The following is a 15989-nucleotide window of genomic DNA, read 5'->3' on the forward strand; positions in this document are numbered from 1 at the left end:
GTAAAGTTTGATGTGTCAGAATTAAATTTTTCTGGAAAGTTGAGGAAATTATTTAAATTTCCATCAAGCTTTTCTAATCCAATATTTCAAAATGCACATAAAAAAGAAACCTTGATGGAGAGACAACTAATGACTGAAACCAGATTCCTGAGGAGGAAATTCAAAGTGACTGCAGAAGGTCCAAGTACGACCGAGGCACAGAGGTTCAGTTTCAACAGTAAGGCTCATACTGAATGCCTGTACACCACTATGGGTCAGCAGTGTGTCTGGATGAGGAAGACTCAAGAAAAGACTGAAAAGAACAGCTGAAGCACGGTGGTGACTCAGTGATGCTGCTTTTCTTCTTCTGGGATTGGAAATCTGCAGTATTTGTAGAGCAGGATGGATTCAATAGACCCAGGAAATCCTGGAAGAAAATGGCGTCATTGGACCTTCAAACAAGCCAAAGCATTTCTCAAAGTCCAGGTTTTGGTCGGGACCTTGGAGGAGACTGGAGGCGCCATGAAGAGTGAACGTTTCCTGAACCTGGTGTCTGGCTCTGCATCATGTTCACAGTAAGTCACAACAGCAGAAAGTTGAGCTCATGTTCATCAAAAAGGACTAAATAATTTAGCTGTACTTGAGTTTACTGCCAACAGCTTCCATTGTTTGGTTGAGTAATTTTAATTGAAGGTGTAGCTGCATAAGGCTGGCAGATAAAGAGCATTAACAAAACCAGAAATCCAAAAAACCCAAAAGGGAAGAAACAGGAAAGCAGCAGAGGAGGGGATCCAAAGCACGACAAATTTCCAAACAGAAAACAAAGTGACGGCATCAGACAGAGAACAAAGAAACCCAACGGTGCATCTATATTCAGGCTATGATAATTCACCAGCTAATGAGCTGCAGGAATGCAGATATGCAACCAAAACAAAGACGACAAAAGGTGAAAACAAGACGACAGAGAATAAAAATGAAGCTTCGCAGCTTCTTTTCTGTTATTTTAGGTTTACTAAGCTTTTTTTTAAATAAATGCACTCTTGTTGATTTTAGCTGCCATGAATAGTTTCATTTTAATGCCATTAAGGTTGAATTTCCTTCCAAAAATAGCCTTTTCTAGTTATTTTAGATGGTTTAAATAATGATGATGCTTTGATGGTTTCTGCAGGTTTGAAGGTGAGATGATATCCATCATTAAGGCCGTTCAGTCATTTTAATAAAATTACATTCGGAGGCATCTGAGACGACTTCGCCTGAACCGAACAGAACCTTTAAATGAAAATAGAACCAGCCAAACTATCAAACACTTCAATTATGTCTCTAATTTTAGTTTCGGTTCTGTGATTATCCGTTTTCTTAGGGCTGTCTGAATCTTTGACTCTGTGCATCATGTTTTCATCTATAATTAGAGGATGCTGCTTTTCCAGGCTCTCCTTGTACTGGTTCTGTTCCACTCGGTCCACCGGGAAACGGGTTTCACCTCAACAATGTCGTCCTTTCAACACAGAACAGAGACCACACACAGAAGGATCGAGCTGATGTACAAAAATACATTTATTTGAAACAATTTCAAAATGACAGTTTCCTTACCGTAGAAATATTAAAATAAGGATGGAACAGGACATTACCGATGATGCATGCATCATAGCTTTTTTTGTGCACTGAAGAACATTACAATGCTTTCGCCTCCTGGAAAAACAAAACACAATTGCAACAAATCGCTTAAGGTACCATTTGCCTCGTCTGGGGATCAGTCGTTCACAGCATAAAGAGGCATTTAGGTTGTTAGATGGGGGAAATGAGATATTTTCACTGGTGACTTTCTTAATGTACGGTTCTGTTCAAACTCAAAGTGAAGATTAAAACCCTTAGAACGGATTTATTTCCATACCCTCTCAGGCACTGGGCATGTTTCACATCCTGCTGCTGAATATACAGAAAAAATGATCCAGTTTGATTTTTTCTACCCAAACTGAGACAAAAAATAATAAATGGTTAAAAAATTAGCAGTTTCCTTACAAACATGGAACTTCTACTGTATAAACTGTAAAGTTTTTGAAGATTTAACTTCCTTGTGATCAATTACTGTGACTTTAAATGGACCCAAATGCTGGTACCTGTGCCGGGCGTCTGAGCCCAGGATGATCAGACTGTTAAAAACTGAGTTAAGGTCCAGGGATTAGTCTGGACCAAAACACTGGACATTTACTGCAGTTTGTCTTATTGTGGTGTTACAACAGCAACAATAGCTGTATGGAGCTTTTCCAAGTCAAAGGCCTTTCCTAACCTCTGGTGTGTGATAAATAAGATCATCATAGCAGGAGAAACTTCCTCATACCATCACACCTGTGCTGATCATTTGTCTTCAGGATCTTTTCATTTTTAAAGTACTCAAACAGCTGAACTGACCATTGGTTGACTTTTCTCTCAGTTGGTCTGGTTTCTCCCTTTTCTTCCATTTTAAACCTTTTAAGATTCTTTTTTGGCACTTTATATTTTTCTTCTTTACAATCAGTTTTAATGGAGTTATGCTGTTTTCCAAACAATGTCTGGAACATTCAGTTTTCCTCGGTTTCAGAGGAAAACCTGACAAATTGACCAGCCTTGAGAGAAAAGAAATGAGGGAGCAGCAGCGACTTGTGGGCCCGTTTCGCCTGCTTCCAAATGCTCAGTTGTTTGTTCAGATTCTCCATCTTCACCAACATTTAGTCGATCCCACATCTGACACCAACATGAAAAGTTTAAAACTTTTCCAAGAGTCCGAGGCTCCAGGTTTTACTGCAGGTTTATTTAATGCTGCACAACTTAAACAACATTGAACAGATGCCACTTGTAACAGGCGTCTCCCGTTCCTGGTGTAGCAGCATTGGCCACACCCACCAGCCAAACAGACTGGACAAACATAACTTCATTAAATGCTGCAGTTCAACACATTAGCATCATAAATTATCCCATAAGTCTTTGCACTAGTGGCTATTCCCTGCATTTTTTACACCATCATCCACACTAACTTTACTTCCTGTTTCCCAAAGTTTCCTTTGGTGTGCTTTTCTCCTGATCTCATTTTGATGAAAGAAGTCGGACCAGATGAAAGCTGCAATAAAAAAGAATCCAAACAAGCCTCAGCTCTGACACGATGTGAATTCAATAAGGCTGGAAATAATCTTTGTTCAGTTCAGTTCTGTCTGCAGTAACAAGCATCAGTCCTCTGCTGGGTTAATGCACGTGTGTGACAGTCTCTGCTGCTGAGGACTCTCTGCTTTTCAAATGTTTACATGAGCTTCTGGGGAAGCAGTGCATGCTGGGATCTTCGGCTTAGCCATCCAGCTTTCTATCATTACAGTCACAGTGCAACATGGAGGGAGCAACTCCGCCTTATTTCAAATTATATTAGCAGGTTCAGCTGCATTAATACATCAACTGCTCTGCTGTGCCAGACTGTCAGATCATTTTTTGGTAAAGAAACCTGGCAGAGTTTAGCTGAGGGAAAAAAGTTCACCCTCTTCAATCAGGAAATAAAAGTGACTTGATCTGAATCTGGTTCTGAAATGATCTAAATCTTCTGACCTTCCACTAAAAACAAAAACACAGCTGGAGCTGTCGCATGGCTCCGTTTCTTAAGGGTGCACACCTTAAAAACCAAAGAAGAAACCTGGGTAATGAGGTTCAGTGGATCCCTGGTACCAGAGAGGGTTTGGTACCACAGCTGGTGTTCTAGTAGTTCAGACACCAAACATGGATTAATATGCAGCAGAAACAGTCCTGCACTAACATCCACAGTCTTCCTGTGGGGGCTCTGCCGATCGGTCCAAAGGAAAACGGGTAGCGCTCCTGGACCGGCTGCTTTGCCAACACCAGCTGCAGCCAAGCAGCGTTACGCAATGTTATTCCAGCTTCTCAAGTTGAATTTTCCATCAAATTATTTACATATGCTCTACAAAAACATCCACCAAATGTCTTACATACTGTAAGTCCTCTGGATTTAAGTTCCAGAGAAAAATCTGAACCCTGAGCAGACGGAGGCTCACCGTGTAAACGTCCACTGAAAGATTTCACAACAATACGGAGTTTCTTAAGGTGCATTCAAAAAATGTCTAATTCTGGTTTAAGTGTATTTGGGTCAATAATGTCACAAGTGGCACAAAAATCAGAGTTAAAATGTTTTGTTGCAGGAAGAATTTGATGAAAAAAAGAGGAAAAAACAGGAGAAACAGTTTCGTTACTTCATGCCTTAAGTGATTTCTCTGCTGCATGTTCACATAACTGATTGTTTTAGAGAGGACAGATTTTACTGTTTTACAAAAAACAGAAACAAAATCAATAGAACAACTGACCCCATCAGACAGAATGAATGTGTTAAATCCTGATTATATTTTATGAGCTCCTTTACATAAAACATTGTTAGTGTTGGTTTATTAGATGCACTTTAATCTTTATAGAGAAACTTTAATCTCTACATTTTGTCTTTGCCGTTTTGACACCCTCAGTTTTTCCTCTCATACGGATCATAAAGCTTCATCGAAACACATTGTTACTGTCCATCTGTTAAATTGGCACAACAGAAATGTTTGACAGTCTGGGTCATGACTTTCTTCAGCCATTATTTTTTGAGTTAGAACAAAGTATTTTCTGTACATTATGAAAATGTCACCATTTTTTGCTCTAAAATGCTGTGAACTGCAGACCTGGTCCCCACAAAGCAGGACAATCAGAGGCCAAATGGAACCCAGTGATGCCAGAAGCTCTTAATGTTTGGTTCAAAGACACTCATCTAGTTAAAATGTCTGGTTATCTGGAGTATATTTCTACTGAAAATATAAATATATTATACACAATCCTCCTCATGTTGATCCGCCTTGTTTTGCTTGCAGAGTAAATCTGTTAACGGCAGCTGAACATTAGCAGATCGACCCGTTTCAACAGCAACCGAAGAGGATGACAGCAGAACAGAACCTGGCCAGAACCGACTGGGCTTTGACGAATGTTTAGAAAAGAACTATTTACAACACTTGCTTATCTACAACACAGAAACCGTGTCCTCAGTAGGAACATGCACAAGTCAAGGACGTCAGCAAAGCAAAATGTTTCTCTGTAAGCGATGTCTGACGTTTTAAACACCTTCAAAAACAGACCGCCGTCAGATCTCACGGCGTCGCCATGAGACTACGAGCATGTAGAAAGGATATTTACATGGAACAGAACGAAAAATAATACTATACATTTCAGTAATATTCCCTGTTTGATTGAAGACTCTGACAATATAGTCTACATTTAGGCAGAAATTATTTTCAAAGCAAACATCTCAGGAAACGTACAGAACTCATCCACAAAAGATAATTCCCTCAGCAAATGAGCGGAGCGTTTACATCCACGGAAACCCAAAAGTCTCGTCGGCGTTGCAGAGATCCCATCGCTGCATTGGATGTTGCCCAACGAGACATCCATGCAAGTCTGTATAAATGAGGCCTTTTAGAAAAACTATTAACATCAGTTGTGTTTAGAATTACAAAACAGAAATGGAGAAGAACCCCGGACACTGTGACACTCGCTCTGTACACGAACTTCAGCTTCTACACGCTGGTACAGTTTGGAATCTCCCTCGTGCTCTCGCAGGCGTTTCCGACTCCTCCTGAGCAGAAAACACAAAATCAGAAAGAACCGACACGTTCACTTCAGTCACCTCACTTCTTTCACTTTTCCAGAACAAATGGCTCTTTTGGCATCAATGCCTCGTAATTCACTGCTAATCAGGAGGCTCTGTGGGTGGGATGACATGGGAACACAAAATGCCCACCGACTATAATAACTATAGAAAAAGGTCTTAAATAATCACACACTTCATTATAACCGTTTCCAGTCTTTTGTTGATAACTAAAGAACACAGAGGGAGGTGTTTATAACAGCTGGTTGTGAATCTTAAGAGTCGTATTTTGACAACTGAACAAATTTGTTAAGGAACATAAAACAAAACTACATCAAGGAATTATTATTAAGATCGCGTTGATTTATGACTCCAGAAGCCCAATAAAACTGTCGGGGTTTTCTGAAGTCTGATGTCCCTCATCAGGTTATTTCAGTCGTGAGAAAAAATGTTTAAATTTATCTGAACCTTGATGGAATGCAGACCATTTAATAAAAGATTTCATGATTTGTCCTTTCGTTTTAAGGCATGTGAGATCTGAATGTAATCTGCAAAACAGTGAAAAGTAACAAAATGTCTTTTACAACCAAACAGAAAAGCTAAAGCGGATTCATCCCTGCAGACTGGGCCACCCGCCCAGTGGGACGGGTCACTGACTGGTTTCCAGCTCCTGAGCAACAAACTGGGATGAGTTTTGTGTTCTGACCTCTTCCCATCTGAACCAGTATGATCCTGGTCTTTGTTCTCGTATTGAATAAAGTTCAACATCTGTGTTGAAGTTTTAATTGTCGACGGTTAAGAATAAATCAAGTTAAATGTTTTCCCTTTTAACCCCAGAATAACTTCAGGTGTTAGTTTATCCATCTTCCAAAGACATTTATAATTAAATGACTTTAGCTTTTAAAAACAGCATTAGTTTCCACTAAATATCATGTTAATGTGGAGCTTTAGCATCAGTGGAGCTAATGTTTATGTTTGGCACAACTAACCTATCAGCTAGCATTAGAGCCCACCAACGTCTGCTACTGAAGTGTCAGGTCATGATGTCATATCTCACTGATGTGACACAATTTCACTAAAAACCAAATCATTTATAACCCAGTTTCAAGCAAAGGTTTACATTAAAGCAGGGGTCACCGACTCCTCCAGGGCTGCCATCCTGCTCCAAAATGTCTGGATTCCCTCACCAGCATTCATTCCTCTGCAATAGGCTGGAAACGAGCAGTTTATTAAAGTTACAGGATGGGAGCCCTGGAGGACTGGAGTTGGTGACCCCTGCATTAAACTATATGCTTATTTTGTAAGCCTGTTTTATTTCTTTTTCTCTGAATGGATAAAAGGAGGAGATGGCTCCATGTCTGTGTGGACTGAGATGAATCACATCCGCCCTGCAGACTGGCAGCTGGAAGCAGCTTCTCCAGACAGAACGGCGACTGCTCCCATCGTTTGACTTTGACTTACTCTTGACCCGGGCATCCAGTTCCTTCTCCATGAGCTCTTTGGACGCTGTGAACTCGCTCAGAGTGATTTTCGGCGTGCTGTCGCCCTGACCGACCGAGCCAATCATCTCCTGCTCCTTCTCCTGGTTCACCTCAGCGTATATGTTGATCCAAGGTATTTTTCTACGGATTAGAAAGGGAAGACCCAGTCAGTCGGCCACTGAGCCGATTCTGTTGCATCAGAAGTGATTACTGTGACATCCAATCATCTGTTTATGCAGAAGCTCATTTCAAAGAGTGCAACTTTGTCTGCCAAAGCAAATATTTGTATTCCAAGGTTAAAATCATCTTCAATGTAATTACATTTCTGCAACTTATTTATATGAAAATAACATTGAAACTCTGCATAATTCACATCTAATATATTTTTATTCAAACTCTATCCAATTTATTTCTAATTAATCTTCATTCCAGTTATTAATTGTTCTGGTTTGTCGACTGTATGATCCCCTAAAAAATGTATTTCCTCTGACTGACAGGAGAAATTACAGATTCATAATCAATGGCAGAGTATGCCAGTGTTTTCATATTCCCACTGAGTTTTCAAAATAATCACTTTGAGGAAGAAATAATTTATTCAGCAAATAAAAGCACAAACTCTGCATATCAAACCACTTAAGAGATATTTTTTCTGCAATTTATGGCTGATTGCCTGATGCATTGTAGCCAGTAAAAAGTAAAGGCAGCATTTGACTGAATTATTCAGATTCAAAGCATCAAATCTGACTGCAGCTGATTGGTAGAGGCCGTGCTAATCTGCTTCCATCAGTAACGGAGTAAGAGTCGTATGTGGGAGCTGGATGTGAGCCTGCAGCAGGTGGATGTCATCAGAAAGTGGTGAACCTCTTAAACTTGTAGATGAGGAAGACGGCGAGGCCCAGGAACACCACCGAGAGGAGCATGAGCATCGCAGAGCTGCTGTGTCTGGGACTGGAGTCCACCAGCGGCGCTGTGGACACAGACAGGGACGAGCTGAGGAGGAGGAGTCATCTTCATCTCACCTCATATTCACCACTACCTGATACATGGAATCTAAGACCTACATGTGGTCACAACAACAATAATAATGGTTTTAAAGAAAGGATCCAAATAAAGAATAAAATAATAAAAATCAAACCTGCCCCAGATGTATGTGTGTTCTGTAATAATTATATTGGGATCATTTTCATGGAATACGTTTCATGTTGGCGCCTTTAAGTTCAGGATAAGTTTAAAAGATTTGGGAAAATTTCTGTATTTAACTTGAGGACCTTGGATAATATGTGGATTACAGAAAATACAGAGTGAATCCAAACTGCAAACAATTATTTCTTGTTTAAATGACATAATTAACCCAGAGGAGGAACAGATGTAGAAATACATCATTAACTGACAAAAACTAATATGAAATTCATTATATAGTTAAAGGATGTAAACTTCTGGTCCAGCCAGGCAGTAGAGGTTCTCCATCAGTCATCTTACTGTTTCTGCTCAGATCTGGAAAATAAATAATCTCATCTGCTGCCTGTGTTCTCTATGATTGGTTTATTTCTTCGTAGACATGGAGCTTTCCATACAGGCTTAAATAGGACATAAAAATGATATTGGTTCTGAAATATTCAGCTCATCCACTCATCGCCCTTCATTCTTCAGTATTTGTGTGAAGTAAAAGAAAACTCCTTTAGAGATCTGCTGTAAAAACAGAGCAAGGCTGAGTTTGGTGTGACTCTGTCTACATCTGACTTTTCATTTTGCAGCTAAAGCTTTGCAACTTAACTGATGCAGAGAAACAACAGTTTAAGCATCTAAGGTTGTTTTCACACCTTACAGTTTCCTGCTGTAGACGACAGACTCTGGTTCGCTTGGCGTTCACATGCAGTCAAGCCGCACCAAACTTCAGTTCAACCAAGCTGAGATGGAGGTTTTCAGGCGAACCAGAGTTCAGTGTTTTGGTCGGCATCAGAGTTCGATTAAACGTTCACACCGCCCCAAACGAACCGGACTGTCTACACAATCAGACTGGAGTTTGATTAAAGCGACTAAACGTTGGTGGGAATCCAACCAAGACATGTTGCTTTGAATTAATGACTTTCTGTTGGCCTGATGATTTATCAGAGGGATTTTTGGGTTTATCCAGACGGTAATAAACAGTTAAATGGAACATAATACAGTGTCCAGCGAGAAAGGTGGTGGTGCTTCAAAGAAAAAACAGCACAGGAGCATTTCTTCTTCTCTGTTTACCGCTCTTTAATGATGTAACTTAATTGGATGAAAGGTTTTCCTTAAAACATTCTCTCTTCGCATGTGTCCTCAGCTAATTTGCATGGCAATAAGCCATTAAGTCGCTAGGATTTATTTTAATATCTGGAACATCTGAAGGTGTAGCAGCATGAAATTGTTTCTGAGCAGGTGACAACAGCAGGAAATTCACACTTTTCAGCTGGATTTGAAATGCTTTCATGCACAGTTATTTCATACAGGAACCCATTTGCACTTTAGAATATTAATATCACTGTGCATGGTTTATCTCACAAGGCGCCCTCATTAAATTCCTCTCATTGTTTCTATGTCTGCAGGAATGTTTGTCTCCTCTGTCATTCACGGGGAAATAACGCCATTTCCACGGCTCCCAGAGTTCTCCTGAGACCTGCGACTCGGAGATGGAAGTGTGCGTGCTGGCGACCTTTGTCGCGCCGCTTGAAGGCTTTTCAGACCTTTTCTTGGGAGGTGAAATATAAAGAAGGATCCAGCTGGGTACAGCACCAATGTCATTAGAGTTGCAGCACACTGCAGGAGTATCTGGCTGTTAAAGCTGTGCACTTTGAGCTGCAGAGTCAGAAATAGTGTGGCTAATAAAACCAGCCAGGCAAAGAATACAATGTGTGTTTGTCTAGTAGAATGGGCCAGGAGACTCAGAGGACCACCAGGCTTTAGGTCAATAAAAAGTAGAGCTTTCTAGTCCAGCCGCGCCGTTTAAAGTCTCTTTGTCTCCATGAATCACACAGACTTCACACAGACTGCACTCAAGGGTCAAAACTGTCAACCAGCTTTCTCCTTCCAAGCAGTTAACAACTTCTCAATCCCTAATTCCATCTCTGCCCTCAAATTGTACACTGTTCCTTCTCAAGGACTAAATAATCAACATAATTATACTCAGTGTAACACTCATTTTGTGGTTGGATGGCTGTATAAGAAACGGAACAGATGTTCAGCTTTTGATGGCAGGCATAAAAGATCCCTCGTCTCAAGGAGCTCCACTTAAAACCCGGCCCCTCCCACGCTCCCCTGTGTTCCCGCGCCTTTCCGATGGAAGCCGACTGAAAGGAATTTTAATTGGCAGACCAAAGAAAAATTTCTTGTTGTCAAAACACGGTTATTACCATTCGGTTTTCTCCACACTCCCACAACAGAAATTGCTAAAATGAATTAACGCCTGTCAGAGGATAACATTACTGCTGACAGCTTAATGACGGGATAGGAAGCAGGAAGAGGAAACCTCCCTTACCCAGCGTCAGCTGTGTGTTGTAGACGATGACTCTGACGCCAGGCTTCAGCTCAAACTCCACAAGGTTTTGGTTCAGTGCGCTTACGATGATGCTGGACGCCTGTTGGGTGGAGAAGACATTTACACGCTGAAGCCTAAATCCGACTGGTTTCCATTCATTTCTAAAAGGGTAGATTAGGCCAACCTTCTCTAGCTCTTCATCACTCTTTTTCTTGCCCTCAGACTGGTTCTTGTTGGGTAACAGGAAAAGTTCTGCAGCTGTTGGAACTCCTGGAAAAACGGCAACCAAGAGCTGATCCTCTGGGAAGTCTGCCACCTGGTGGACGTAGAAGTATTTTATTACAAGGCCTGCACATGTAAGGCCAGTACAAAGAATGAAAGGGGGGCAGATAAACGAATCCATAACAGACAACAACATGTCAGTCAGGCAAACACTGATCGACCCATTGGGCCAATACTGTGGAGCTCCACAGGGGGCAGCGTACTCAACCATGAACAACACAGGTGCAGTTTGTCATCAGAAAGCAAACGGGATTTGACTGGATGACACCGATTCATTCAAACAGATTAAAATGTGCTTTCTGAATTGAAATAAACTAAACATGAGATGGACGTGGTACCAATAACACAAGCAAATCAAATAATATTTGGTCAGAAAATCAGAAGCCAACTGATCAAGTTTAAATAATAGTTGATATTTTTACAACTCACAGGCTGAATTTGAACAAAGTTCTGGGTAGGACTGAGATCTGCATGGAATAATTTATAAACATATCGAACTATAAAAACAGACATGAGCCTCCTGTTAGATAATTACTGGATGTCGATTATCTTTCAATAAGTTTTTTAACCCAAAGTGACACAATAACATATATTTCTAATTATGAACTAAAGATGGTGAATCACAAAGTACAAAGTGTTAGATACATTTCAGGAAATATACTCATTTTTTTCTATGTCATCCTATTTTATAACATAATTTAATTCATGTACAACTAAAGTTTTCTTTCACTGAATGTGGAGACTGCATGTGTTATTAACATCTGGTAAGAATTAATGCCATTAGCATCTTTTACAAATACATCTGAATATATCACACCCTTGTTTTACCCGCTGCATGTTAGTCACACACCGTCATAAAAGGGCCACATGAGGCTGTAACCAGAAATAATGATTATACTAAATGACAGAAAATGATTAGGTTTGGTTTCGGACAGGTTGCTGAGTTTAGGCAGGAAAACTGGAAAACCTGTTCTGGTTTCTGGACACCAAACACCAAACTTTTAACTTTAATGTGAAAAACAATTTAATAGTTTACTTACTGAGAGCAAATAACAGACATAAAAAACAGATAAACAGTCTAAATAAATTATAATACAGAATTTCTTCTCTTTTAGGAAGAAATTCAAGGAAACTTTGAGACTGGAAAACATCCCTGAAGTGTGACTGAAACTGTTTCAAAGCATTTCAAACAAGCTTATGTTTCATAAGAGGAATGTGAACTATTTTCATCTTTCAGTCCAATAAACTACATTTACACAGAAACATAGAAAACAGGCCACATTCAAGTCTGATGACAGTCTAATTAATTTCAGTCACAGCAGTCATATTATCCAATTTGATTCGCTACATTAAGAATCAAACTGTCAGATTCCCAAAATCAGAAACTGAAAATGAGGATTGTTTGTCCCAAAATAAAAAAGCAGAAGAGCTGTGATGATCGATTCGACTCAGGAGGCGAGAATATCCACCATGTTGTCCACGGCAACAAGATGGGCAGAGATTTTAGTAACATTTAGGGAAAACTACTTCACAAGTATGGGAACCACAAATTGTTTCAAAGAATAAAATCAGTCAAAGATTTCAATATTTGATCTGATTTAGATCTGGAAAGAGAGACTATCAAATGCAATGATAGTAAAAACATTCATTTCTGTAACTTGTGAGGCAGCGTTTTATGCATTCAACAGAGTAAAGATGTCAGATGATTCTTTCTAGTTTATGTAACGGCTCCATGAAGCTCCAGACATCAACACCGAGTTATTCTGGAGGCCACATGAAGATGGTTGGTGATCTCTGTGCTCCACATGCCTCAGCTGACCAGGATCTGTTTGTTAGAACAGCAGAATCAGCAAAGAGCTCAACACTGGACTTTCTGCTCAGACTCCTGATCAGGGAGCCATGCTCAAATTACCGAGTCTCTGACACAGACCCGTTCCTTAAAGGCAGTCGTCACACCTGGCCTACATTTTTTATGTTTTTTAGACATGTGGCCATGGCAGTGACCTGAATTCAATGATATTGAAGAGTCACACAACACCATTGGCAGCATAATGGTTTCCAGTGAGGGAACTGGTTGATTATTCGAAGTGACAAAGTTCTGCTCTGCCTATATGGATTGATCTGATCATAACCTAAACGTACTAATCAGCAAACAGCCCCAAAGTTTGACTCTGTTAATCATTCCTGTGTCTAAATATCACACAGCCATTATGAGACGTCCGTGTTGACCGCTGGTTTTAAACTGGTGCTCCAAGGTTGTTTCTGCTTCTACAAACTCCACAAAGGTCAAGGTGTGCTTGCACTGCTTTTTACCTTTTGTCTCTCACTGCGTGTTTTTCTCTAAATAAAAGCAAAGCTTAGCAAACTAAATGTTTCTACAGACACTCCAGGAACCTTGAATGGTTTATTATATTCCTGTAATGCATCATCGATTCAGATGCATCTTCAGCAGTGAGAATCTGAGCTGCAATACATTCAAGTTTTTTTTCAGCATCTTTATCAACAAGAGAAATGTTGATTATGTTTCCAATAGAAACGGCCTTTGACTCCATCCCAGACATATTAGTTTATAGAACATTAGAGGCAATTATTGATAGTAATTCAAGGAGTTTTAATTAGTAGCTATACTTATGGTGCAAATGTAACACTTTAGTGTGCACAATCTTTTATGTTTTTAAAGAATATTTCTTTATATTTCATGTGATGAAGTAATACATTTAGGTTTGAATTACATGTTTTCGATTCCACTCATCCATCTATTTTAGACTAACATGGGATATTACAGTTCTGGACTGAGGCGAAAGGTTGAGAATCAAGAGTAAATGTTTTCTGTATTGGTTTCCAGAGCAGCATTTCATGAAGCCCTTAGCACTTAACAAGTTTACAGAGTCAATGGGAGAGACAACCTGTGTGGCAATCATTCCTAATTTTACAGCCTGACATGTTTCTATGTCGTTTCTGTGGCCGGGGCGACAATGGTGCCCGTACAGCCAAAGTACATCAATTACCAGGCCCAGAAATCACTATCGGAGCACCAAAGTATTGGACAAATGATAGCCACAGGCACGTCTCGCAATGAGAAAAGGAGTAGTGAAGGGAGTGATGGAGTGAATCAATGACAAAAGAGGCAACGGGCCCGAAAAAAAATCAATGCCCTTGAACCATGTTTACACTCGGTGCAATCAGTCATTAGTTTAAACATATGGTGGGTTCATCTGGAGGGCTCCCTGTTTTGATGCGCTGCAAATTTAGTGCTGGATACAAAGATTGGAGGAGAAAAAGAAGAGACGGGTCCCACACGGAGGACAAGGTTACCTACTGAAGTAAAAACAACGCAGACTCAAAGTTGAATATTTTGAAGCTTTACAGACGGGAACATATTTTAAAAACGAGGCGGTCTAAAGTTATTTTTTTAAATGTGTCACTATGTCACTGATGTTGAACTTTTCCAACGTTGAAAGTTCCTTAGAGCTCCAAGATCATCTGTTCACTGTTTATTATCTTAAAACCAACATTTGGAAATTAGCAACAAACCCAAATGTCTGTTTGATGAACAGCATGATGATGCTGCAGAATCAGAAACATGGGGACACAGAAGTTCACACCAGTATAATCCACCAGTCAAAGCTACCAGCTGAACTTTTATCAAGACAAACTCTCTTTTGCTCTGTCATCCTTTAGGCTTGTAAAACCGGCTCAGAGCTTTAAGATGTTTTTCTATCCTAGATAAAGCTGCTACAGCCTCTGCTACTGCCATTAACTTTGTCCTTTTCCTGAACACTGATCCTGGACCAGTACTTTGGTTTCTGTTTTGTGTCTCTGCTCCAGTTAGACGGCCGCTCAGGTTCTGGTTCTGCTGGAGGTTTCTTCTTGTTAAAGGACAGTCTTTTCTCTCTTCTCTATGTACATGCACACAGTTTCAATAAAGCCAACATGTCTGCATTAGAAATATTTTTTATGCATCTGATATAATGTCCACTTTTTCTGAGAAACCAAATTGTAGAATTTCATTAACATTAAGCCATAAAACATTAAAAATACTTTATATCACTGTTTAAAAGTTTAATGTTTGAGTTGAATTATTGAAATAAATGAACTTTTCAATGAAATTAAAATGTATTGAAATGAACATGTATATTTGCTCATCAATGTGTTAGCCATTAGGATTAAATGGGATCAGTTTTTTAATAAACCTGCATCAGCTGGATGTTCCTCCATGCCTCTGGGCCTGCAGCAGCAAGAGGCTCCACTAGACTGATGGGCTGCATTAACCTTGGAGTGAAGATGTGGGGGAGTGCCAATATTGCAGACGGTGTGAGGCTGAGCTGTGAGAAATGTTGATGGAAATTGTGAGGGAGGCAGCTGCAGACAGGGAGAGTGGAATGAAAATCTTTATTACTTGAAGAGTGATCAGGACCAGCGGAGGTACTGAAACGAGCCCAGGTGAAAAGAGCAAAATCTTTACTTTAAAGACCTGAGCAGTGAAGTTAAGCTGAACCACATGTCTGTTTAATGGAGCCTGCCTTTAATTTTTGGTTTTTCTGTTTTGATGATGTTTACTGTGCCGTGGCGCTATCAGGCAAGGCGGAGAGCTCAACCAGAACAAAATGGAGGAGGAATAAACCCTCCTGTCAACACTTGGACAATATGTTTGCCTGGAAATGAACTTGATGTCAGCTGCCCTCATATAAACAGATCTGAGCAGATAGAGAGGAGCTGATATCAAACTGTGACAGGATATTGTCAGAGGATAAAAAACAAACAAAAGCGACGACTCAGCCAACAGAGTAATCTAATAAACCCATTTTCACCTGCTGCTTTCTTCTAATATTTCACTGCAACATGGACTCCGAGGTTATTTGCTCTGCATGTGCTACAAGGAGAAAAAGAAAATAAACAGAAAACAGACAAAACTTGGTTCTTTGGTTTATTTTTACAGTTTTTATTTCAAAACTGGCATGAAACCAAAACTCGTCAGTTCCAGCATATTTATTAATAACCTCTGAATTCCTGCAGTCTGAAACACATTCACAGAAAATCTTCTTTCAACTCTTGTAATTTCTTTTCATTCATGTTGTTGGGACACAAAGCCATGAGTTTCAGA

The 15989-nt window shown here is 40.0% G+C and overlaps 1 protein-coding gene across 3 annotated transcripts in view; it reads right to left on the reverse strand.

Annotated features, from left to right (window-relative positions):
- Positions 1-1515: 1515 nt before the first annotated feature.
- Positions 1516-15989, reverse strand: part of sorcs3a (sortilin related VPS10 domain containing receptor 3a) — a 229626-nt gene continuing 215152 nt past the window's right edge. For all 3 annotated transcript variants that reach the window (XM_015039692.1, XM_015039698.1, XM_015039705.1), the window contains exons 23-27: positions 10788-10919; positions 10604-10703; positions 7963-8068; positions 7082-7242; positions 1516-5608 (exon numbers count right to left, since the gene is read on the reverse strand). In XM_015039692.1, coding sequence (XP_014895178.1) covers positions 5550-5608; positions 7082-7242; positions 7963-8068; positions 10604-10703; positions 10788-10919 — 558 coding nt within the window. In that variant the 3' untranslated portion in view covers positions 1516-5549. The remainder of the gene's footprint in view (positions 5609-7081; positions 7243-7962; positions 8069-10603; positions 10704-10787; positions 10920-15989) is intronic.

Source organism: Poecilia latipinna, unplaced genomic scaffold (assembly GCF_001443285.1).
Source record: "Poecilia latipinna isolate Pla-1442-1.1 unplaced genomic scaffold, P_latipinna-1.0 Scaffold29, whole genome shotgun sequence".
NCBI classification, from domain to species: domain Eukaryota; kingdom Metazoa; phylum Chordata; class Actinopteri; order Cyprinodontiformes; family Poeciliidae; genus Poecilia; species Poecilia latipinna.